Consider the following 22,845-nt stretch of genomic DNA (forward strand, 5'->3'; position numbering starts at 1 on the left):
AGACCCGTCAGATGTCGGTGCTGCTGCTGTTATAAAATACAGAGAAGAAGCAAGTCAGCCCCTACCCATTTGCTTTGGCTGAAGACCTCCAAGGTTGTCAGAGTCCTGAGGCAGCTGAATTTGCTAGGAATTAAGGTGCTAGAAATACAGCCCTTCTCCTCTGGGTCTCAGTGACGCAAGCTCAAGAAAAAACAGCCTGGATGGAAACTTCTCAGTGACCATGGGAATGATTCCAAGAGGGGCTGTTGGGCTAAAATGTGACTCTGGAAAAAGGAGGAAAAGGGACCCCAGAGCCACCATCTCCCTGAGTTTATAATTAGCAGACAAGCACTCTCACTGCTGCTTTGGAGCCCAACGGCTCACCCGGGTAAGGGCACTGTAGTCAAACAAAAATAACCCCCCAGTGGGTTTTTGAAGTGTGGAGCCTCTTTGTTTTTCTGAATTTTAATGAAGGGCTTTCCAGGCTGGATGCGGGGAAGGAGTGAGACTTAGCTGCTGCCGCCTGCTTGGGGCTGATCCAAAGCGGCATCGAGGAGAGGCGAGCAGGGAGACGTCCCTGTCCCCAGGTGAGCTGTCTCAGGGAGCAAGAGAGAAAAACAAGAACAAAAGATGTCTCTGTTTAGAAAAAGAGCTGGGCTCCACTCCAGATCTTGGCACAGTTTGGACACAGGCAGTGATGATGCCTGGGGGAGCAACGGACACAGCTCCGCGTCTGAGAGGCTGGAGGGAGTCCCAGCCCCAGGGTGCTTCACAGAGTTCTCAGGGTGGCCGAGCTGGCCCTGCTAATGAGAACCAGAAGCAAGGCCCTGGGAACCTGTGGCAAAAGGGGAAACATGGACTTGGGGAGCCCCAGGCATGGGCTGCATGAAGAGGGGAGACAGGGAATTGGGGTCAGAAGAGCCCCCAAAACCTAATGTGAGGAGTGGGTCACCTTATCACACCCACCTCTTGCTGTCCCCTCAGCTAAACTGCCTGGAAGCCCGGAAGAGATGATGCAACTTCACTAACGCAGCTGAGTGTTCACGGGGAGAAAGGCATCCCACAAAGGCTTCCCCTGGACCCCAGGAGGTGGCCGCATGCACCCCCCTATCCCTGCGTCCAGGTGCTTACGGGTAGAGCGGTGCTCCAGGGAACTGCTGTGGCTTCTGTGAACAAAACACCTTCCAGGAGGAGCGGCAGGCCTTTCCCCCCTGCACCTGACTCCCCCCCCCCACATCTTCAGCAGAGGCGAGAGTTTCCAGCACATTGTTTAAAAGCTGCCCTCCTTCACTCCTGACGCATCTTTCCAAGAGGGTGCTGGAAAGAAGTGGAAGAGATGGCCACAGAGTAAAGCAATTTATTATGACTGAATGATCCAATGTGGTCTTCGAATAAATACTTTTATTACAAAATATTGCATATAAGAATTAAAAGCTGCTTTCAAGCTTCTTTAGCTTTAGGCTTAGAAGTCCAAAGCAGAGATTACTCTGTGCAGGGAGAGCGCAGTCTGCCGTACCCCAAGCACTCAGGTGTGCGCAGGCTGTCCCATAGGGTCCTCCTTCTCCGTGTGCAGCAGGTCCCACTCGGTGAGGAGCTCTGAGGACACCTCCGTGTACAGGTGGTCCCAGTCCCAGCTGACGTCATCCTGCCACGAAAGCGATTGCTGGGTAAGATGATGGGAGGCCTTTCCCTTCCATCACAGCCAACCTCCCACACCACCTGGCCTGGGGTCACCCTGGGGAGCCAGCTGGCTATAGGAATGACTCAGCCGAGAGAGTAGGGAACTGCTACGGTGCACCTCTCGAACTTCATGCTCTGGCACGAGGACTTTGGTGAGGAGCTTCAGGTCAATCTCTCCATCCTGTGATGCAAAAGAAAAGGCATGCTGTGTGCCTCAGGGGCCTTCAGACAGCTACCTCTTGCACAGAGAGGAAGATCAGGTTCTGTGTGTCCCAAACCCAGACCTGCAGAAATGCCTTATAAAAGTAAAAACTGAGTGGACCACACGGCCACTGAGAAATGAAGGGATGCCATGATACCCTGCAGGCGGAGCATTCTCTGGGGTGAGGTCACCATCAGGGCCCAGGGCATGACGACAGCATCTCTCTAGGGCCAGCGTACCTACTGATGCCAAGGGGCAGCCATGGAAGCAGGGTGGAGCCTGGTCCCAGGAAACCCTGGAATGTGCTGGGTCCAGGCATGGTGTAGTACCTAAGGAGGATGCCTCCCAGAGGGGGACTGTTGCCAGGCAGCCTTAGAGACCCTTGGAGATGCTGTACAGCTTTAGAGGAACTGAGAACCCTAGGGATGCTGCCTGGAGTTTGTCCCTCTCTGCAGAAGCCATTCCACTCACCAAGGTCTGAAAGGCTGGGCACTTCATGAGGTCATTGTCCAGGTCACGGTAGGTCATCACCCAGCTTACCTGGCTGCTGCAGGCAAGACAGAACATGAGGAGGGACCACACGCAGGACATTCCAGGAGTGCTGCTGGGCCACCAGTCCTGGGGCTCCAGCTGGAAAGGACCAAAATGGGAAGAACGTGCCTAATAAAATGGGAACCCTGGATGAAGCCCATCACCAGGAACAGCCAGATCTCCCCTGGGGGCAGCACCACTGTAGACAGTATGTGGAGTGTATTAATTTCCATGTTCCCTGCCTCCTATTGATTTCATACCTAATTTACTGTACCTGGGAGGGGCTGCCACCTGCAAAACAAAGTCTTCTTCCTGCATTTCTTCCAGATCTGGAATAACAGGAATATCTGCAATGAGAGGAGGTGGCAAAGCGGTCACAGAATGAATGGGGAACTTGCCTGTGTCTCCATTACTGCTCATCACCTTCAACAGGCCTGCTGTGGGGTTGCAGGCTAGGGCTAGGATGGACTCTCCGACACGGTCTCTGGCATCCGTGGGCTGACAGTCTAGACTGTGGGGTTAACTACAGGTGCACATTAGAATCAAAGGTAGAACTTCAACAATTTCTGAATCCCAGGCTTTACCCCAACACCTGCTGGATTAGAACCTCCTGAGTGGGGCTCAGGCATCTGTACTTTTCCCTAAGATTCCTTGGGTGATCCCAAAGGATGCTCCAGGTTAGGAGCCATTGGAGTGGATATCTAAGGAGAAAGGTAAGGAAATGAGAAGAGTCCCAGACAGCACCTGGGGAAGTGTCAGAGGAACTGATGCGTGAGCCTGGCATGGTCAGAGACAGGAGCTGAGAAAGCACAGTGTCACGAGGTGGGTGTTGTCATGCATGTACCTCTTCATGTCCATGGTCCACACGAACATTAGCTCCTCCTAGTCTTTGCAGCCATCTGTCTCACGGCCCTGAGCCTGCATCTTAAGGACAGTTTACACCTAGTGATATGACCTGGCTCCCCAGCAGTGTCCCTTGGCTCGGAGTCCCCACGGCCAGGTCCAGTATAATAGAAGATACCCAATCTGAAATGATACATTTCTCGCTATCTCATGGAGATTTTCCTTGTGTGAACTCTCCATGTGAGACAGACATTCGGACATATAAGGAGACATAAGGCAATTGCTTTCACCAGTCTAAGAAAGTCATGCAAATGAAGAAACTAACAGACAGCAACTTTAATTGTGGCAACTAGTTTAAGGTACCAAAAACAGTCCATCTCCTCATGGAGACAATCTAACAACCTAAAGAATTATTTCCTTTTCCAAACGAGCATCACTGACAGGCTGAGTCAGGCTGAGGAGTTTTGTTCATGTAATCTGTCAGAGTCAAAAAAGGGGTGGGGCAGGCCAAGTGGGAGGCAGTCCTGGGATTCCAAAACCACTGTAAACATGCAGAGAGGGAAAATCCCAGAGAGGAGAGGAGTGAAGACATCCTTTGTATTTGCTTCCATGGACTGAATTCAGTTTTATTTTTAAAAGAAACCCAGAGTCGTTTCAGAACAGCTGGGAAGACCCTTGCCACTTCAGGCTATTTGTAACTTGGACTTGTTGCCTGCTCTAGTCAAGCTAAGCCTGAGTATATAAATGTCCCTTCCAAGCCTAGTGCCTTTATTATTGCTTCAAACTGTTGAGTTACAGATGCTGTACCTGGGAAGAGAGAAAGTAGGCAAGGGAGAGACAGAGACCCCGAAAGAGGACAGAGAGAGAAGGAGACAGGCAGAGAAGGAGTGACTAAAAGAATGAAAAGGGCTAAACATTAAAGAAATGGCTGAGAAGTGAAATAAAGGACACACAAGCCACCCTACAAACCACATTCAGCAAGTCATCTTGAAAGAGGCCATTCAGAGCTGAGATTATACTCCCTGTCCTGCTGGATAATTGGAGCTGGGGTTCTCCAAGATTCTATCTATTTCTCAGGCTAACAGAAATTCAGCTTTCTTGTTCACTCTTGCTCTATGTGACTAATACAATTAATTCATAGTGAGGGCTGCAACAGCACCGGAGCCCAGGGCGAGCAGGCCTCCCAGGCTGATGAGGCTGCAAGGAGCCTGTGCAGGGCAGGCAGGAAGCTGGCTGTGCCATGTGCCATCAGCACTGTGACAGTTAGCTGCTCCTCGCTCTCCTTGGCGTGGAGTCCAGCCTGAGATGAATATTCAGAAGTTGGTAAGAGAATGCCCCATGCTGAGTTTAGGGCTCAGGATGGGGTCTTCCCTAAGTCTCCTTTCCCTCCACAACATTAGCATTTGGGTCCTGTCAACTCTGCCCTGCCTCTCCCAGGCTCTGAGGAACTGCACTTCTGCCCAATGTCCACTCTCCCTCCCCACAGGCTTCCCTCTTCATCCACACCCCTTCCTCCAAATGCGCACAGGGGAGTGTGGGGCTGGCCCATCTGTGACAGATCAGAGGTCAGTTCGGGCCTTGGCAAAGGCGCCTCTCAGAGCGGCACTGGTGGGGTTGGCTACACAGTGGGATTTCTCTCTAATTGGAAGCCCTGTGCCCAACAGAACCCGTGAACCGCCTGAGTAGGACAGAGCCAGAGATGACAGCCAGGCCCGGGCAGGCTGGAACATTCCAGTGCAGTGACAGCTTGAGCCATCACAGCACAGTCAGGCCATCCAACTCCGGCCCCCAGTGGAACAGGTGGCCATGGAGCAGGTTTTGGGCAATCAAAGAACCTCACAATTTTACAGTTTGTGATTTACAAACACAGACAAGTGCTTGCCTATGTATATATTGGGAATTTTTGTTCTCTTTTCTCTCCTTCACACACACACACACACACACACACACACACACACACACACACCACCACCACCACCACCACAAACAAACCTAGAAAAAGAAAATGGACTTGGAAAAATCTACTTCTTCACAAAATTACCTCCACGGGATGATCCGGCCCTGCCTCAAACCAGTGACAGCTACTTGCCCTGCAAGCCTGGACAGGGGCCCAGCCTGACTCAGGGTGTCAAGCTTGACATTCAAAAGCATACAATCTTAACAGAGAAAATAAGGGGAGCACAGGTCACTCTAGAACTGTTGAAAAGCTACCACTATTTTTAAAAAAACTCAATAGCTATGTGAACTTTATTCTCATTTTCTTCCATGCCGCTAAGAAGAATGTTAACAGAAACAATGAGTTAGTTAAGAACATGGGTAGGACTCCTCCCAGGGCTTAAGAACACAAGCTTGGGAAGCAGAATGACTGGCTTCAAATCCAGTCATGGTTCCCCCACGTACCAGTTGTGTGACTTTATTCTCTCTGTGCCTCAATTTCTTCATGTGTAAATGGGGATCATAATTATAACCACCTCATATACAGTTGTTGCAGGCATTAAATGCAATAGTCTTTATAAAATATTAAGCACTATGTTCACTACATAATGGCCTATGACTATTTTTATTCATTACACAGATATAATACTGACCATGGGGAGAAGCTATGTGGCTCTACCTTCTTTTTCTCATTTACTCCTGCCCATTTTCCAGATGAGACCACCATCCCCACGCAGACATTCACTCCTCTCTCCCAGCTCCAGCTCCTTCAAAAGGTTTTCCTGGCTCTTTGCACTTACTCCGCGCCTCTCCTGTGAGCCACCTCACGTGCCGCTCAACCTGCTTGTCCGCTGAGTGTCGGTCTGCTGCCACATGGTGGGCAACCTGTGTTTGTTCCTTTGTTTGTTCATTCTTTCCTTCATTTATTCATTCATTCAAGGAATAATGATTGAGTACCCATGATGGGTAAGGTACCATACCAGCCGGGGCTGGTAACAGCAGCAAATAAAACACATGGTCCTTGTCTTCATGGAGCACCAGTATGGTTGGCGTGGAGCGCCCAGGAGCAAGGGGTGAGGTGGGAGAAGAGGGTACCTGGTACCAGGTGAGGAAGGACCTGCATCAACCCACTGGAAGTCAGCAGCTGAGTGCCTGCTATTCACAAGACCCCTTCTGAGGCACATTAGAGGAAAACCAAGACAGATAGTGTGGTGGATTGCACATTAAAAAATAATCATAAATAAGCAAAGTAAGGAAAATGCACATCCCTTCCTTTGTGAGGCAGCTAGAATCCAACGGGCAGAATTCAGAGCGCTCTTCTTCACCTTTCCATACTTTCTGCAAGGCCACAGGGTAAGCTCACTGCCTTCAGTGGGGAGAGTCTGCCCCCTGGACGGTGAACTAACCAAGAGCGAAGAGCACAAGCCAGGGCTTCTGCATTCCCAAGGACTGGCAAACTAAAGGAACACCGAACAGAACCCGATCAACAGATGCCACTCAGCCTGGAAGGTAACACACATGGCAGAGCCATGCCAACCTTCTCTGTATCGTTCCAATTAGGGGATCCAGGCTACTGAGTCCTACAGGGGCCTTAGTAGGATTCATTCCACAAGAACCGCCAAGCATAGTCCTTGGATGCTTCCTGGATTTAATAACATCAGAGCAAAGGCTTTGCCTCACTTGAGAGCTGCAGGGCCTGCTGGAAAGGGCCTGTGCATATATGAGGAACAGCGGATGAGTGGGGACAAAGTTACAGAGGAAAAGTCATTCAAATCTGGCCCCATGGACCACTGGGCTTCCATCCTGAGGCTGGGTCACACTGCTCTTCAGCAGCCGACATTCAAATCCAGCTGCTGTTTGCCAGTTTGGGCATAACTAAAACAGAAGGGGATTTCTCAGACTGGGCTCAGTTTGAAATGAGTACACTCAGAGCACCACACAGGCTCTTCTCCTGGAGCGTAAATCTAAGTCCCATAGGAAGGAGAGAACGAAACAGGCACTCCGATCTAGCCCCTGGCCCCATGGGGAGGCCTTCCTCTCTGTGCCCCTTTAGGTTCTACTCTTTGCTAATTTCCTTGGTTGGGGGTTTCTGAGTAGAATTTCCTGGTTGTATCCAGAAGAGTTTCCAGAGAGCTACATAAAGCCTTTTCTTTATCCCAGCACTTTTTCACATTAGGAAATGATACAAGTGGTTGGCTTGACTTGCCAGGTTCCTCTGGGGCTTACTGACGGCATCTGTCCCTCTCACTTCATCCACTAACTGAGCTCCTGATGGCAAAGGCCCTGCTTGGTTACACACACTCTCTGCCCAGACGCTTTCCCACTCAGGGTCTGGCCACCGCAGAGCATCCACAGGTCCCCAAGATCTCACATCCGCCATTCATAGCCACGATCACTAACCAATCCACATCAAAGGGATCTGGACCTACTGCTTAAGGGGACCCCAGTAAAAGCAGTCCAGACCACCTATGTCCGTGCCCAAAGCCAGCAGACCTCAGCAGAGCTTGTGAGAGAAAGGAAATAACATCCATGTTTTTAGGAGATGGCGACTTTAAATGAGATCATTGTAATTTCTCTCTGCAGCTGAAAAACTTTGTTTTACTGAATGCTGTTACCTTCGGCATCATGTATGGGGAATTTTAAACAGGCAAATGGAAGAAGGTCTGATTGAAGATGAAGTTAAGTGAAAGAAATTGGTCTCATTTAGCACATGACAGGATTCATCTGTGTTCCCAAGTCCACTGAGGTGGCATCACGGGCGTTTCATATTCATGAGCTGCTGCGACACTGTGTCCCCTCATTTACAAAGAGCCGTGCTCAGCAAATTCTGTCCCTGTGGACACTCCATGCATTTCATGGTCTTGTCAGAGAGACATCAAACGCTCCAGTAACCAAATACCAGAAAACGGCTTTAATTAGTGGATCTCAATCGTATAAATAATTTTTTTTCTAAGTGAAAAAAATGGAGAATTCTTTAAAAGGGAGAAGAAAAAGGGAAAGCAGTAGGCAACAGGCTTCAAACACCCGAATGAACAGGAGAGAGAGTGGTCTCAGAGGAGCTCCCCAGCGAGCCTGGGCCCAGCACTGTGGGTCCCCTGCACTCCTGGAGTCGGGGTTCAAGGTGCAAAAACACTTCTGCAGGTCCCTGGCAGGCCTGCCTTCGAAGATTCAGGCCTTGTGATTTCACCTGATTGAAGTCGGGTCCCACCTACACTCATTACTGACAAGGGAGGAAACAGACATGGGAGAAGAGTCTGAAAACGGCGATGTTGGCTCGAGACCCACACTGCAAAGACTGAGAAACAGGACTGACCACAAGCAAGGTATGTGGCCCAAGGTGCCGCACAGCAAGTGTGCACCCCAGAGCTGTGTGTGAGCAGGTCCCCGAGGAAGCATGTGGTGGGGTGGGGGGTTCATCTGTGTCCCATATGCCTCTGTGTTGAAATGCCTCCATGCTCCCGCCAAACAGAATCTCTCCTAATGCTGCTGGGGAGAGATCACAGGCCTTAAGGAGGGACCAAAATAGTTGATTGTCCTCACAGTCCCCCAACTTGTGATGACCCTCCTGGTTGATGATGGGGAGAGGAAGGTTTGGACTGACTTCAGTTTCTGAGATAATCAGGCCTTAGCACAGTGTGGTGCTGGCTGGATTATGAGCACAGAATAAGAGGGGCGACCTAGCTTGTGGTATATTATGGTATGTGACCCCATTATATTACAACCACAGGGGCATGTTAGGACATTGCTGAAGGAGCCATGAATGCAACACCTCAGAAGGAGCTCTTCCCTACCACCCCACCCAAGTCCCCCGAGTGCTGTATGGGAATCAGTATCAGCAATGCGAAGGGTGGTCAACCAGGACTAAGCCTTTCGAGGAACTCGAAGGTGGTAGTCTCAAGACAAGCTTGGCCCAACAAGAACTCTCTATAAAGAACACATTCAGCCCAGGAGCCTGACACTGGAAGGACGTCACCCACTGAGGTGCCCTCTAGGGAACATCAAAACACCGGCTACTGACAACTGAAGGAAATGAAGAACAATGAATAGGAAGGCTCTCTGCCACTCCACTCGCTCTCTCCGAGCTTCACAGTGGGTCCGGCTTTGATCTATGGAGATGTGTTAGGGACAAAGAGGGGTAAAGGACTTTAAAAGTGACGAGGAATGAAGTAGCTGGAAGGAACAGACACTGAGGAACTCTCTACTCTCTTCAATAAGGCCCAAGATGAGTGATGCAGTGTTAATGTGACAGCGAGCACCTTCTCAGAGGCGCCAGTACGCGTGTGTTAGAAATCAGGCGCATCTGATTCTATTTCATCCTTTTCGTGTTACACTGAAAAAAAAAACAAGACAAACTACACTTTTATTCTAAATCCTTAGGTTTTGTATTTTCCTTATATACATTTATTAAAAAAATGCTACTTTGATCGGTACCACCGTGACACCCCCACATACGGGATGCTTCTGAGCGGTTCCCTCCTCGCAAGGCCACTGCCGGTGACAGCTAGCTGGTTTTGATCACAGCCATTCCGAATCGGATTTTCATAAGATAGATGAGGAGTCTTACTGCTGCTCGCTCTCTTATCAGATGAGAACCGAGGGGGAGGGGAAGGACGGGTCCTGAGGGAACAGACCAACAATCAAGGGCTGCGTGGTTCTTTCTCTGCCCCTCCGCTGCTGCAATTTTCAAAGGCGTCTGCCTCGGGCACTTTTAAATGATGGTGTCTCAATTCTGTAATCATCTTTCAAGAGCTTTCTCTTAAAGGGCCTTTTAGGTAAACCTAGTCTGTCAACTATGCTTATGGACTCAGGAATCACATTGCCAATATGTGTCCTCCTGCGTGTGTATACATCGATGAGAGTCTACACACACACACGCACACACTGAACATCAGTGAATTTCTAGAAGGCTGGTAGAACCTAAAGCTAGAAAAGGAAGATCTACCATTTGCCCAGGTCAAGTTCACCTCTTGCTAGGGTAAGAGGGCTCCTGTTACCTCTCCCCTAGATTTCTGCTATTTCTAGGTTTGGCTGCCTCAGGTTCTTCTTTAGAAACTAATTTCCATGTGGGATGTGTCAGAAGGAGAAGACTTCTCCACCTGCGGTCGAAGTGATGTGCCAAGTCCAACCTCAGATGCATAAACATGCCTGTCCCTTCCCATCTCACCTTGGTGACATTTGGCTATCAGGCTTCACCCTGTTAAGGCACCACGGCCATCTATCTGAGAGAACACAAAAAGTCACCAGTCATCCCAGGTCACAGTCTACTGTGATTTTGGTTACAAAAAGTATTTGGAGCAATTCTACAATTCTACCTGTCTTTTTACATTGCCAAGAACATTATTTCTCTTCACACAGTCCCCATCTTTTGAAACAGATATCCTAGAACTCTGAGCCTCTATTCTTTCTGGTCAAATGAAAAGCTAAGTCATCTATGATCTCCCTGGGCAGTGGCTCTCGTCACTGTGGGCCTGTCTGCATTCAGGTCCTCTCATCCTCATTCATCCATGCCTTTCACAACTGCATGGAGAAGGACCTGCGCCTCCCCTGAAAGCTGGGCCACTGCTCGCAGCCACATCTAGGGAAGTCTCAGCAAACTAAATGGGATCAGTTTTATCCTATCCTGATCCTGTCTTTCGTATTCAACTGGGACAGAATTCAAAGAGTTATAGAATAAATACCCTGATCTCTATGATTTCAGGGAGATTTAGCTCTCTCTTACTTTTGTCAGTGCTTAACGTTGAATGATTTATTATTAATCACAGCCCTCCAAACAGACTATAGCATGACAGAATGCTGACGGAGCTCTCTCTGTGTTTCTGGAGGAAGGTTAATACAAGCTGCTTCGTTTTAAACATGCGTGCATGCATGGCACAAGACTTCCGTTTTCATTCTCCCATTCTACCTCTCCAGGTGGGGACATACAAGTTAGGTGCTCACAGAACAAAGGAAATGGAACCCCGGAGAGGTCAGTGGTGAGTCAGGCAGAGATGTCCAAAATGATCAGTCTGGTGTGACCTAGAGATCTCAGGGGCACACAGCACTCCGTCCCAGCTCTGCCAATGGAACAGGTGGTATGGTAAAGACTCTGGGCCAAGCTTGGCAGCTGGACCAGGGTAAGATAGAACATGACTATGAGTTGACAAAGCAGAACTGAAATCTCTCAAAAACTCCCTGACATTCTGCCTTTTGAGGGGTGGGCGGCCAGAAAAATACAGCCAAACCAGTCTCTACCATGTTTGCGGAGTTAGGTAATTACCGAACATTTCTCCATCTCCACCCCTACACACCTCCTCTATGACGGCATGCGCTTTCCTAGGGTCGGGTCCTGCGACCTTGAATCAGCTCCTGCAGAAAATAAAACCAAGTAAAAACAACTTATCTCGCCTCATTAAAGAAACTTCTGGCAAGTTCCATGTAATTTCCCTGGAGTCTCACTTTGGGGAGCAGCCCTGGGCAAACCCACACTGGAGAATAAAGAAGTCAACCCCCGTGACCTCAGGATTTTACATCTCCTAGTGCTCATTTTTCTTTTGCTGCCAGGAATGTGGCTTTAACTGCCTGTGAAGGAAGAACTGAATCTATATTCCTGGTCCAGAGTTGTACTAGAGGGTGCACACGATCAGGAATCAGTAAACCTGGGTCCCAGATCTGCCCTGATTTGCTGACCTTACACAAATTATTTGTCAACTCTGATCCTAAGTTTCCTTATCACCAAAATGAGGTCCACTCTGTCTCTAAGACATCCTTATTCTGGGGTGTCCACTGGAATGAATCTCGTGATATAGTAAAACACCCACAACAATCCTTTCTGTCACATTTGCCAGTACAGTCTTTCCAAATGTTCCAGCCACAGTTCTAGCTTATAAATAAAGCACGCCAATCTGTTTGGAATCACTGCAATAAAAATCTACTTTCTAGAATGCAATTAACCTGCACAGATTCCACCTCTGGCCCCATTATGACCTCAGCTCACACCAGGATCTAGCACCCCTGGCTGGGGCTCTTTTATGTCCCGTGCAGTCTTTTGAGTGTCCCATGTCTCTGTGGTATCAATCTGTTTGCTCTGCTGTGTCTCAAAGGGGTGGGCTGGTGGGAGTGCTACAAACATAGCACCTCCAGGCCCAGGTAGCGCCCTGTGGGGTTTGGTCCTTACGAACTTCCCACAGTCCTGATACTCACACTGCAGTCTGCATAAGCCCATGGAAACTCCTCCCTCTCATCCCAAAATAGGTTCTCCTTTCCAGATAACTTCACATAGGCACAGGAATTCCTTGACTAAAGCAATCTCAATGGATCTGATTGCAAACAAAGCATAACAAGACAGAGAAGAACAGAAACCTGAAGATTCTGCTTCAAGTCAGAGCCCTAAAGACCTGGTCTCTTTGGCTTTTCTCTATTCAGCCTGGGTGTTCTTGTAGACAAGATGTCACAGTGAGAGAATCAGAGAGCTGATGACATGGGCCAGCAGGTAAGTCTGAGAACCAGGAGAGGAGAGGATCTGCAACAGGGAGCTGGAAAAATGAGTGGAGACGAGCTGCCTCCGTAGGCAAGGTAGAGAAACGAATCAAATACGCCCACAGCAAAGAAGGCGGCAGTGGGAGCAGAGCGATCAACCGGAAGTCACAGGGCACGTGTGAATTCCTGCTCCACCAACTCTTGGCGGCGATGTGCCGGAGCAGCTCTACTGGCTTGTAAAAACCAATGGCTACATTTGTAGGAATTTTGCATACAGGTTGTTAAACACAAATATCATTAATGATTAAATTATATACCCTTAAAACTAAATAAATTATATTAAAAACAGAGATAATAAATACTCAAAACTACCACCTGTACCCCTGGCCCCCTGCTGTGATGGATATCTTTACCTAAAAGGGGCTTGTGTGTGTGTGTATGTGTCAGGGAAGGGGGGCATGGGATAAAAACACCTTAGCATCTAGTCCTGGTGACTTTGAATTTACAAAAATGAATCAATTTAAAAAAACATTATTTAATAAAAAATCAGTGCTGGTTCACAGGAGACAGGTAGTGACTCTACAGCATCTTAACTATGCTGATGGACAGTGACTGCAGTGGGGTGTTGGGGGGACTTGGTAATATGGGTAAATGTAATAACCACAATGTTGCTCATGTGAAACCTTTATAACACTGTATGTCAATGATACCTTAATTTTAAAAATCTGGTTGTAATAGCTTAAAGGAATCAAGAAGGCAAAGGAACTATGCTTGGGGACCACCTACAAAGTCCCAAGTGCTGTATTAAGTTTAAGGAGGGAATACCAACATAATGGGACATTCTTACTAAGCAAGAGAAAGGAGAAAGGAGTTGAGATATCAGGGTTCCAATTTATCTGCACTTAAAGCGTTTTGTGTATTTTCTCTTTCTCCATGTTAAAGCTGTTTAAGCTCGTGGTGATTCTGCTGTTTGTAGGAAAAGGGATGAAGGATGTGGTGGAAGGATTAAGCAAGGAAGGAAGAGCCCAAAAGAGAGAAAGGCTGGAGACTGAGAGGGACGGGGAGATGGAAGACAGAGGGACGAGGGAGTGATAGCCCTCCATAGATAGCATTTTTCTAATTCCACTGACAGCCTAGCATCTCTCATCTCATCCACCCTCATTGCTTGGCTGTATTCAGCCACTTTAACCTATTTTCCCTGTTGACATGGATAGAAAATTGAGCAATTACCCTTAAACTTGGAGCTCTCAGATCATCCAGATTGCTACACTTACAGAATTAAGTCCCCAGTTGCCCCTGGCTAGAAGTGGCTCAACTCTAGTGTCCTTTAGGAATTAAAACACTTCTTGGCTAGCCATAAGGATTTGTTATTCTTAAGGTTTTGAGGTTTTTGATTCTGTCAAAACTGGACCTGAGGATGCAAAGAGCCCTCTCCAGTAGGGATGAGGCATGTCCAAGAGGTACTGGGAACGGCCAGGAAGAGGGAGTTGTAATTCTGCCTGTCGTCCTGGGTTATGCCAAAATGCAATGGCTAAATGCAGAAAGTATCTCATACTTCATTAAGTTTGTTTTCAGAGGCTTCCCACTTTTTAAAAAGACTTATTTTGGCACTTAAAAGTTCTTTCCTAACTCTGAAATAACCTATTTGAAAGTTGAGTCCTCATCTGTTTTCAGAGATGATTTCAACCTGAATATTATTCATGTTTTTAAAAGACAATTGCGTTTCTTTGGGTGCTTCTCAATGTTCATCTTTGCAGTTTCACATTCTATTCAGAGTTCGCTGAGAGCTGGATTTTAGAGCTGGAAGATACCAAGTAGGCCTGGAGATACTTGGAGTTAGAGATGTGACGTGACTTTGCACCTGCTCTCTCCTCTACCAGGGTCCCCACCCATCTCTCAACTGACACCCCCTTTTCTTGGAAACTTTATTTTTTCTTCAATTTGAAGTTTAAAAGTCACTTCAGAGTGGCCTTCCCCCATCACCCAGTGCAGATCGGGTCCCCATGTTAGTCTCTCTCATTAGCACCCTGCACTCTTCCTCCAGTGGGCGACATCACAGTACCAGACATAATAGGTATTCAACAAACGGTGGTTGAATAAATGAATGAATGAATGCCTTGCCCAGTGACTTGTAGAGGCTGGGTTCGATCCTCTTCCAGATCCAATCTTCTTTCTCTAACACCCTACAACCTCCCATGACAGAAGAAGTCCAAAAGCCTTAAGGTACACCAGAAATTTGATTCTAAGAATAGCAATGGATAATTTTACCACTAAAGAATGGCCACCTAAACAGGAATGATCAGAGCTTTGCCCTCCTACAATTTTGGGAACCTGAGGCCATTTTGGGGCTCTGGCTGTCCATCATTTTTGGCAGTTCTCCATAATCATAAATCCCAACCTCCCTTAAGCTTTGTGTCAGCTCTTGCTGTGAGCACTCTGACCAACAATCAGCAAATTAGAGGACTGGCAATCTTCAAACTTCATGAAAGGCAGGTAATACGGGACGCTGAGTATCTATTGTTGAGAATGAACCAGAGGGCTTAGCCTGCGGTTATCAGCTTCTCTTCTGGTTGCTGTAAATTCCTTATTCACCCTCCATGTGGAATCTCTCCTTATGCCAGGCCTTACCTCAGAAGGTTTTGCACATTCTTTCCTACCTAACCAAATCCTATCCATCCTTCAAGACCCAGTACTAGTTATTCCCTCTTCCTGAAGTGCCCTTAGCCACAGGGATCACTTCCTCTTCTGAAATCATGGCCCTTAATAATGTATATCATTAAGATACCAACAACCATTTGCTGCCTGTGCCATCCATCATACTGCTGTCTTAGCTATTTAAGTCTTGTACAGGCTTACCTTGTTTTACTGCGCTTCATTTTATTTAAAGCACTTCACAGATATTCTGTTTTTTAAAAATTGTAGGTTTGTGGCAACTCTGTGTTTAGCAAGTCTATTGGTACCATTTTTCCAACAGCATTTGCTTACTTTGTGTCTCACAAAGTCATATTTTGGTAATTCTCACATTTTAAACTTTTTCATTATTTTTAGCATATTTACGGTGATCTGCAATCGGTGATCTTTGATGTTATTACCATACTTGCTTTGGGACACCCCCAAACCACGTCCATGTAAGACAGTGAACTTAATAAATGTGTGTGTTCTGACTACTGCACTAGATCGGCTGTTCCCTTCTCTCTTCAGGCCTCCCTATTACCCGAGACACAATGATACTGAAATTAGGCCAATTAATAACCCCACAGAGGCCTTTAAGTGTTTATGGGCAAGGGAGAGTTCCATGTTTCTCACTTTAAATCAAAAGCTAGAAATGATTAAGCTTAGTCAGGACAGAAGATTGAAAGCTAAGGCCAAAAGCTGAGCCTCTTGTACCAAACAACCAGGTTGTAGATACAATGGAAACATTCTTGGAGGAAATCAAAAGTGTTACACCAATGAGCACGTGAATGGTAAGAAAGTGAAACAGCCTTATTGCTGGTACAGGGAAAGTTTTAGTGGCCTGGATAGAAACCAGCCACAACAGTCCCTTAAACCAAAGCCTAATCCAGAACAAGGCCCTAACTCTCTTCAATTCTGATGCCTGACAGAGGTGAGAAGAAAAATCTGAAGCTAGCAGAGATTGGGTCATCAGGTTTAAGAAGCTGTCTCCATAACATAACAATGCAGGTGAAGCAGCAAGTGCTGATGTCGAAGCTGCAGCAGATTATCCAAAACATCTAGCTAACATCATTAATGCAAGTGACTACACTGCACAACAGATTTTCAGTGTAGATCAATCAGCTTTCTATGGGAAAGAGGTCGTTGTAGACAAGACTTCACATGAGAGGATCACAGAGCTGATGACATGGGCCAGCGGGTAAGTCTGAGAACCAGGAGAGGAGAGGATCTGCAACAGGGAGCTGGAAAAATGAGTGGAGACAAGCTGCCTCCATAGGCAGAGTGGAGAAATGAACCAAATACGTTCACAGCAAAGAAGGCGGCAGTGGGAGCAGAGCGATCAACCAGGAGTCACAAAGAGCACGTGTGAATTCCCGCTCCACCAATATCTGGGACTTTTCGTAGCGACAGAAGTCAGAGTGTGGCTTCAAGGCTTCAAAGGACAGCCTGACTCTCCTGTTAGGGGCTAATGCAGCTGGTGACCTTAAGTTGAAGCCAATGCTCACTGACCATTCCAAAAATCCTAAGTCCCTTAAGAATGATGTTAAATTTACTCTGCCTATATTCTGTAAATGGAACAAAGCCTAGATGATAGCATATCTGTTTCTAACATGTTTACTGAATATTTTAAGCCCTCTGTTCAGACCTACTGCTCAGAAAAAAAAGATTCAACATATTACCGCTGACAATGCCCCTGGTCACCCAAGAGCTCTGATGGAGATGGACAGTGAGAGAACTGTTGTTTTCATGCCTGCTAACTCAACATCCATTCTGTGGTGCAGGAACCAAGGAGTCACTTCAACTTTCAAGTCTTACTGTTTAAGAAAAACATGTCATAAGGCTATCGTGGCCACAGACAGTGATTCCTCTGAGGGATCTGGGCAAAGTAAACTGAAAACCTTCTGGAAAGGAGTCACCATTCTAGATGCCATTAAGAACACTTTTGACTCATGGAAAGAAGTCAAATAGCAACATGAACAGGAATTTGAAAGAAGCTGATTCCAACCCTTATGGATGCCTTTGGGGGATCAAGACTTCAGGGGAGGAAGTAACTGCAGATGAGGTAGGAGCAGCAAGAGAACTAGGCTGAGAGGTGGAGCCTGAAGATGTGACTGAATTGCTACAGTCTCATGACCAAATTATTATGGAAGAGGAATTGCTTCTGATGGATGAGCAAAGAGAGTGGCTTCTTGAGATGGCATCTCTTCCTGGTGAAGATGCTGTGGAGATTGTTGAAATGACAACAAAGGAGTCAGAATATTATGTAGACATAGTTGATAAAGCAGCAGCAGGGTGTGAGAGGACTGCAGTTTTGAAAGCTCTCCCATGGGTGAAATACGACCACACAGCATTTCATGCTACAGAGAAGTCACTTTGAAAGGAAGGGTTGATCGGTGTAGCAAGCTTCACTGTGGTCTTATTTTAAGAAATTGCCACAACCAGCCCAACCTTCAGCACCCACCACCCTGATCAGTCAGGAGCCATCTACATCCAGGCAAGACCCTCCACCAGCAAAAAGATTATGAAAGCTCAGATGATGGCTAGCATTTCTGAGCAATGAATTATTTTTTAGAAGGTATGTATTTTTTTTTAGATATACTACTATTGTACACTTATCAGACTACAGTATAGTGTAAATATAACCTTTATATGCATGGAGAAACCAAAAAATTCATTTGACTCACTGTATTGCAATACTTGTTTTATTACAGTGGCCTAGAACTAAACCCGCCACATGTCTGAGGTATGCGTGTAATGCTTTTCTTCATCTTTTACGTTTTGTCTCCCCAACAAAGTTCCAATTCCTTTAGAGCACAGCCCCACAAGGGCTTATGAAGGACTTGCAAATCACTTCCCAAAGGCCAAAGACAACTTGCAGATGTATTTTATTCTGACTATGAAGTGATTTCAGATATTCTGTTAGTTTTTGAAATAGGAATTTGAAAACTTTTAAGTCCTGCCATCTCTTCTCTGGGTTTACCACAGGCCACGTTATTCTTTACTGTCTTATACTTCTTCTCTTCCTTTGCTGGTATTATCCACCTGGCCCCTAAAGGCAGCTGACCTTGAAGGCTGCCACGGCCCTGCAAACAGTCCCCATACAGCACATTCTGGTTAAATAATAAATCCAAAAACTACCTCTAAATGTCACTCACTCTGTCTCTCATTCTATAAAAACACCTTATCTTAAGAGCCCTTTTTTTTGTTGTTGTTGTTCTGTCCACTTCCTTCGGAAGCCTGAGGAATCAATGGAGGGGAGGAAGCACTTCTCTTCATTCCCTCGGCATCTTCCCCAGGGAAGAAGGAGTAACATGTAGCAAGAGTGAAGCTAGGGAGGCTGAAGGGTGAGAAATGTATCTACAGAGACATAGCTCCTGGAAGTTTTCTATAAAAGACAGGGAGGGAAAAAAGGGAGGGCATTTTCCACTACCTGAGAAACTTGCAGAGGGCAAGGGCTGTCTTACTCATTGCCCTCCCCAGCATCTGGAGCAATACTGGCCACAGGAGGTGTATGAAAACCTGCTGACTTTCCTCAGTTAAATCTAACCTCTAAGACTATTGGTGGAGGGAGACCACGTGTCTGGAGGGGAGCCTGGACCTTGATTCATCCCCAAGATCCATCTCCTTTGGGACTGCTCACCACTCACTCACCCCCACCAAGTATAAGGCAACTAGTAGCCCCTTTGCAAGTGACAATGCTCCTTGTGCTGACGACCTCAAAGAACCTGGATGTGATGTTATTAAGGGCACCAATAGCCTCCCTTACAGATGCCCAAAGATCTGTTTAATGGCACTGCTGAATAAGCATCCATGGATGACTCAGGGCCATCATTCATGGAGTGTCCCCACCCACTGGTTATTCTAAGTTCAAAGAAGCAGCCTTCACCAGCCAACCAAGTAATTCTCTGAGCAAAGATAATTCTAGAAACTAGTTATATGTAACATATGATTCCTACTACATAATGGATTCTAAACATTCACATACATGAAATGGACTAAGTCAAGTGTGAAGTGTGACATATGAACTGATTTTCCATTAAAGGACTCAGGCATATTGCATGGAAAACAGATTTATGCCAGGGAAGGGGCATTCCTCCCTGAGAAGGTAAAATCAGTGCACTCTTGACAAGGAAGGATTTTATGCTTCAAACCTCCAGAGCCCAAAGAAAGGCCAAATCACTAATTTCACATTCCAAATTTATGAAGGGGAAAATAATACAGAGGTATTCTCTGAAAATAGATATTTTTCTTCTCTTGTTCCATAATGACATTGTATTAAGCGTCCTATCAATCATGCTAGGTGCTCTATATGACAAACCTGGGAGCTGGCAGTAATACAACCTATCTGCAGAAGGAGACGCCAATTGCTGAGGGTCGCCCCATTTGTTATAGCCCAGAAGCCAAGAGCAAGGCCTCTGGGGTATAGATCTGTATTCAGATCCTGGTGCTGGGCTGTGCACCATCCATGGTACAGTGGTGAGCCCTGTTGCCTTCCAAATCTCGGTATTGTCATTTACTACTTGTGTGCCTTTTGGCAAGATTACTGTTCTTTGCCTTAGTGTGCTCATCTTTAAAATGGGGATAATGAACAATCCAAATGTCCATTAATAGGTGAACAGATAATCAAAATGTGCTATGTCCATACAATGGAATATTGTTCACCAGTAAACAGAACAGGCTAGTGATACACACAACCTGGACCAACTCAAAATCATTAAGGTAAGTGGAAAAAACCAGATGCCAAAGCATACATACATATGATTCAATTTCCATTAATATTTCAGAAAATGCAAACCATTCTACAGTGACAAAAAAAACAGGTAAGTGGTTGTGTAGAGACAGGAAAGAGGAAGGGTGGGCTGGAAAGGGGCGCGAGAGACTTTTGGAGGAGATGAAAATGCTTTGTATGTTGATTGTGGCAGTCATTTCACAGGGTATATACATCTGGCAAAACTTAGGTCATGTACTTTAAATGGATGCAGTTATTATATGTAAATTACCCCAATAAAGTTGATTTTAACAAGCTTCCCCACATATTAGTTTCGAGACTTAAATGAGAAGAAAATATAAGACCTAGGCTTAGTAGCTGCCACATGGAAGGTGTTTGGTGTGACTGGTGATGGCAGTATGAGGGCAGTGTTGTTCTCCTGAGAGTCAGGCCAGAGTCCCTCTTTGGGACCTGCTGTGTTGTAGAATAATCTCTGAGCCTCAGCTTTGTAACATGTCGGATGACAGGCTTGGACGAGATGGCCTCCAGAGATGCTTCAAGCTGCAGCACTTCTGATGTGACAACGCCACAATGGCAGCCAGCACAGCTTCTAATTAAGCCTTTATAATGGGTGTAAACTTGGTATTCAGAAGGTTTTGCTGTAACATTTAACAGTTACTCCTAGAAATACAGCATTTTCACACATTGGAAAAAAGGGAGAAAGTAGGATTTCAGAAGTTCTTTGAAGGGAGTAGTAAAGAGGTTCAGGGTACAGTGGAGAAAGGCCTGGACAAGAGGCTAGCTGACAGCCTTCTACAGGCCGTAGATTTCACCAGCACCTCAGAGTTACAAGCATCACAGTTTCCATGCACGCTGCCCCTTAACCACCTCACGGCTTTGTTAATGTCTAGCAGAGAGACCCCGCCTTCCTGAGCCCTTCAGCACACCCCGGAGGGTGATACCCTGCTGTCTTATGCAACCAACGGCTGCAGCAACAGCCAGTCTGTGAGGACGGGCAGATCAAGAGTGTGGCCAGCAGCCACCGCAGCTGCAGGTTTAGCACTGGCAGCAGACTTCCCAGGTACGTGCCTGGAAAAAGAGACTTGGGGACAGAAACGCAGAACACACCTTATTTAATAGGTCACTGTGAATTATTAGTCGGTAGACAAGTTTGGCCACTAAAAGGAGTTTAGTGGGTAGAGCTAAGGAAGAAGATGTGGCAAAAAGAAATGAGCTTGTCAATAAGAGATAATGGAAAAAGCAAAGAAAAATGCTGAAGAATAATGAGACTATGCTCATAAGCTCTTGCTAAATGTAAGACTGGTAGAGGGTAGACTGGATTCCTGACCTCCAGGGACTACCCTTCTACCTTAAAACCCCTTGGAATGAGATGAGGCAGGAGTGTTTTTTCCCTGACTCCCATCCTCTTCAGTCTTCAATACTGGCTTTAGAGGCATCGCAGCAGGACTGCCAAACTTTAGGGTGCAAAATTCATCCAAGGAGCAGACTCAGGACCCCAGCGCCAGCTTCTGATTTGTGGGTGGCCTGGGAATCTGTATTTTAACCGTCATTCCGGAATATTTCATATATGTCCTATATGACTCCAATCCTGTGGGGCAGTTAAGCACAGGTAATTATCTTAAGTTCCCTAGATTTAATTCTCTCCTTCATTTTGTAGTTACATGCGGAGGTCAGTTAGAAAGATTTCAGACTCCACTTCCAGCCACAAGAGAGTAACTGGGATTGAACTTGCCTTCCTGCTCTAAACAATCAGAAAACTGGAAAAAAATATAAGATACAACTGTTTTCAGAGTGGACAATAGGTAGCACAAGACTGTGGTCACTGAGGTAAGGGCAAGTCATGAATGAGCCCTTCCATCGCCCTTCGGCACTGGGAAGGGGAAGCCTCAAGGGGAGCATGGAGGTCTTGCTGAGTTGAGGAGACACAGGTCAAAGTTTAGGGGTCTAAAGCGGCTGGAACTTGAGAAGCAGAATATGAGAGAGGGAAGCTGTGTAGCAGAAGAGTTCCAGAAATCCAGACTGACTGTAGACTAAGCTGTGATCCTATGTATAGGGTCAAACTCCACAGAGCTGGGAAAAGACTTACTCCCAGCAAGGTGTGCGCTGAACAGTCCCCAGCTTATAAAGAACTGGAAGAGGCTCAGCTCCACCCAGGCAGAGTAGAAAGTCCTTGCTGAACAACCAGGCACTCAGCACAGACAGGACCTGAGTGTCTTAGTACTTAAGGCTAACTCCAGACTTGCCTTCATACAACTTAAAAACAATTCTCAAACTGACCAAGTTGATCAACAAATATATTAACTGCCTACTAAAACAAATATATCAGTCTTCAAAGAAGGACAACAAGATCCAGATACCCACCACAGTAACATTCACAATAGCCAGCATCCAATCAAAAAACTACTAATAATGATGTGAAGATGCGGAAAAATATGACTTCTAGCCAGAAGAAAAATCAGTCAACAGATTCAGAAAAGACAGAAACAATAGAATTAGCAGAAAAGGACTTTAAAGGCTACCATCATGGATAAAGAAAGGATAAAGAAAAACATGAACCAAGTAAGGAGAACATGGAGGACAGACACACAGACATAGTTGTATCTATATATAGAGAGAGATACAACTGAATGGAGCTTCCAGAGCTGAAAAGTATACTATCTGCAATAACAAATTCACTGGATGGTTTTAACAGCAGATTAGAGATTGCAGAAGAAAAGATCAGTTACACAGCAATAGAAACTACCCAAACTGAACCACAGAGTAGTTCAGAATGGATGGGAAACAAAACAAAACTTACAAGTGGAATCTAAAAAAATAA

At 46.3% G+C, this 22,845-nt stretch overlaps 1 protein-coding gene across 5 annotated transcripts in view; it reads right to left on the reverse strand.

Moving 5' to 3' along the window:
• Nucleotides 1-1,320: 1,320 nt before the first annotated feature.
• IFT43 (intraflagellar transport 43) overlaps nucleotides 1,321-22,845 on the reverse strand; it is a 78,489-nt gene continuing 56,964 nt past the window's right edge. For 3 of the 5 annotated variants that reach the window (XM_036913123.2, XM_057488304.1, XM_036913125.2), the window contains 4 exons: nucleotides 2,667-2,739; nucleotides 2,333-2,408; nucleotides 1,778-1,840; nucleotides 1,321-1,624 (listed from right to left, as the gene is read on the reverse strand). In XM_036913123.2, the coding sequence (XP_036769018.2) occupies nucleotides 1,505-1,624; nucleotides 1,778-1,840; nucleotides 2,333-2,408; nucleotides 2,667-2,739 (332 nt within the window). In that variant the 3' untranslated portion in view covers nucleotides 1,321-1,504. Of the gene's footprint in view, nucleotides 1,625-1,777; nucleotides 1,841-2,332; nucleotides 2,492-2,666; nucleotides 2,740-22,845 lie in introns of all 5 variants that reach the window. The other 2 variants (XM_036913124.2, XR_005030437.2) reach the window with 2 other exon arrangements.

Source organism: Manis pentadactyla, chromosome 11 (assembly GCF_030020395.1).
Source record: "Manis pentadactyla isolate mManPen7 chromosome 11, mManPen7.hap1, whole genome shotgun sequence".
Classification (NCBI taxonomy): Eukaryota; Metazoa; Chordata; class Mammalia; order Pholidota; family Manidae; genus Manis; species Manis pentadactyla.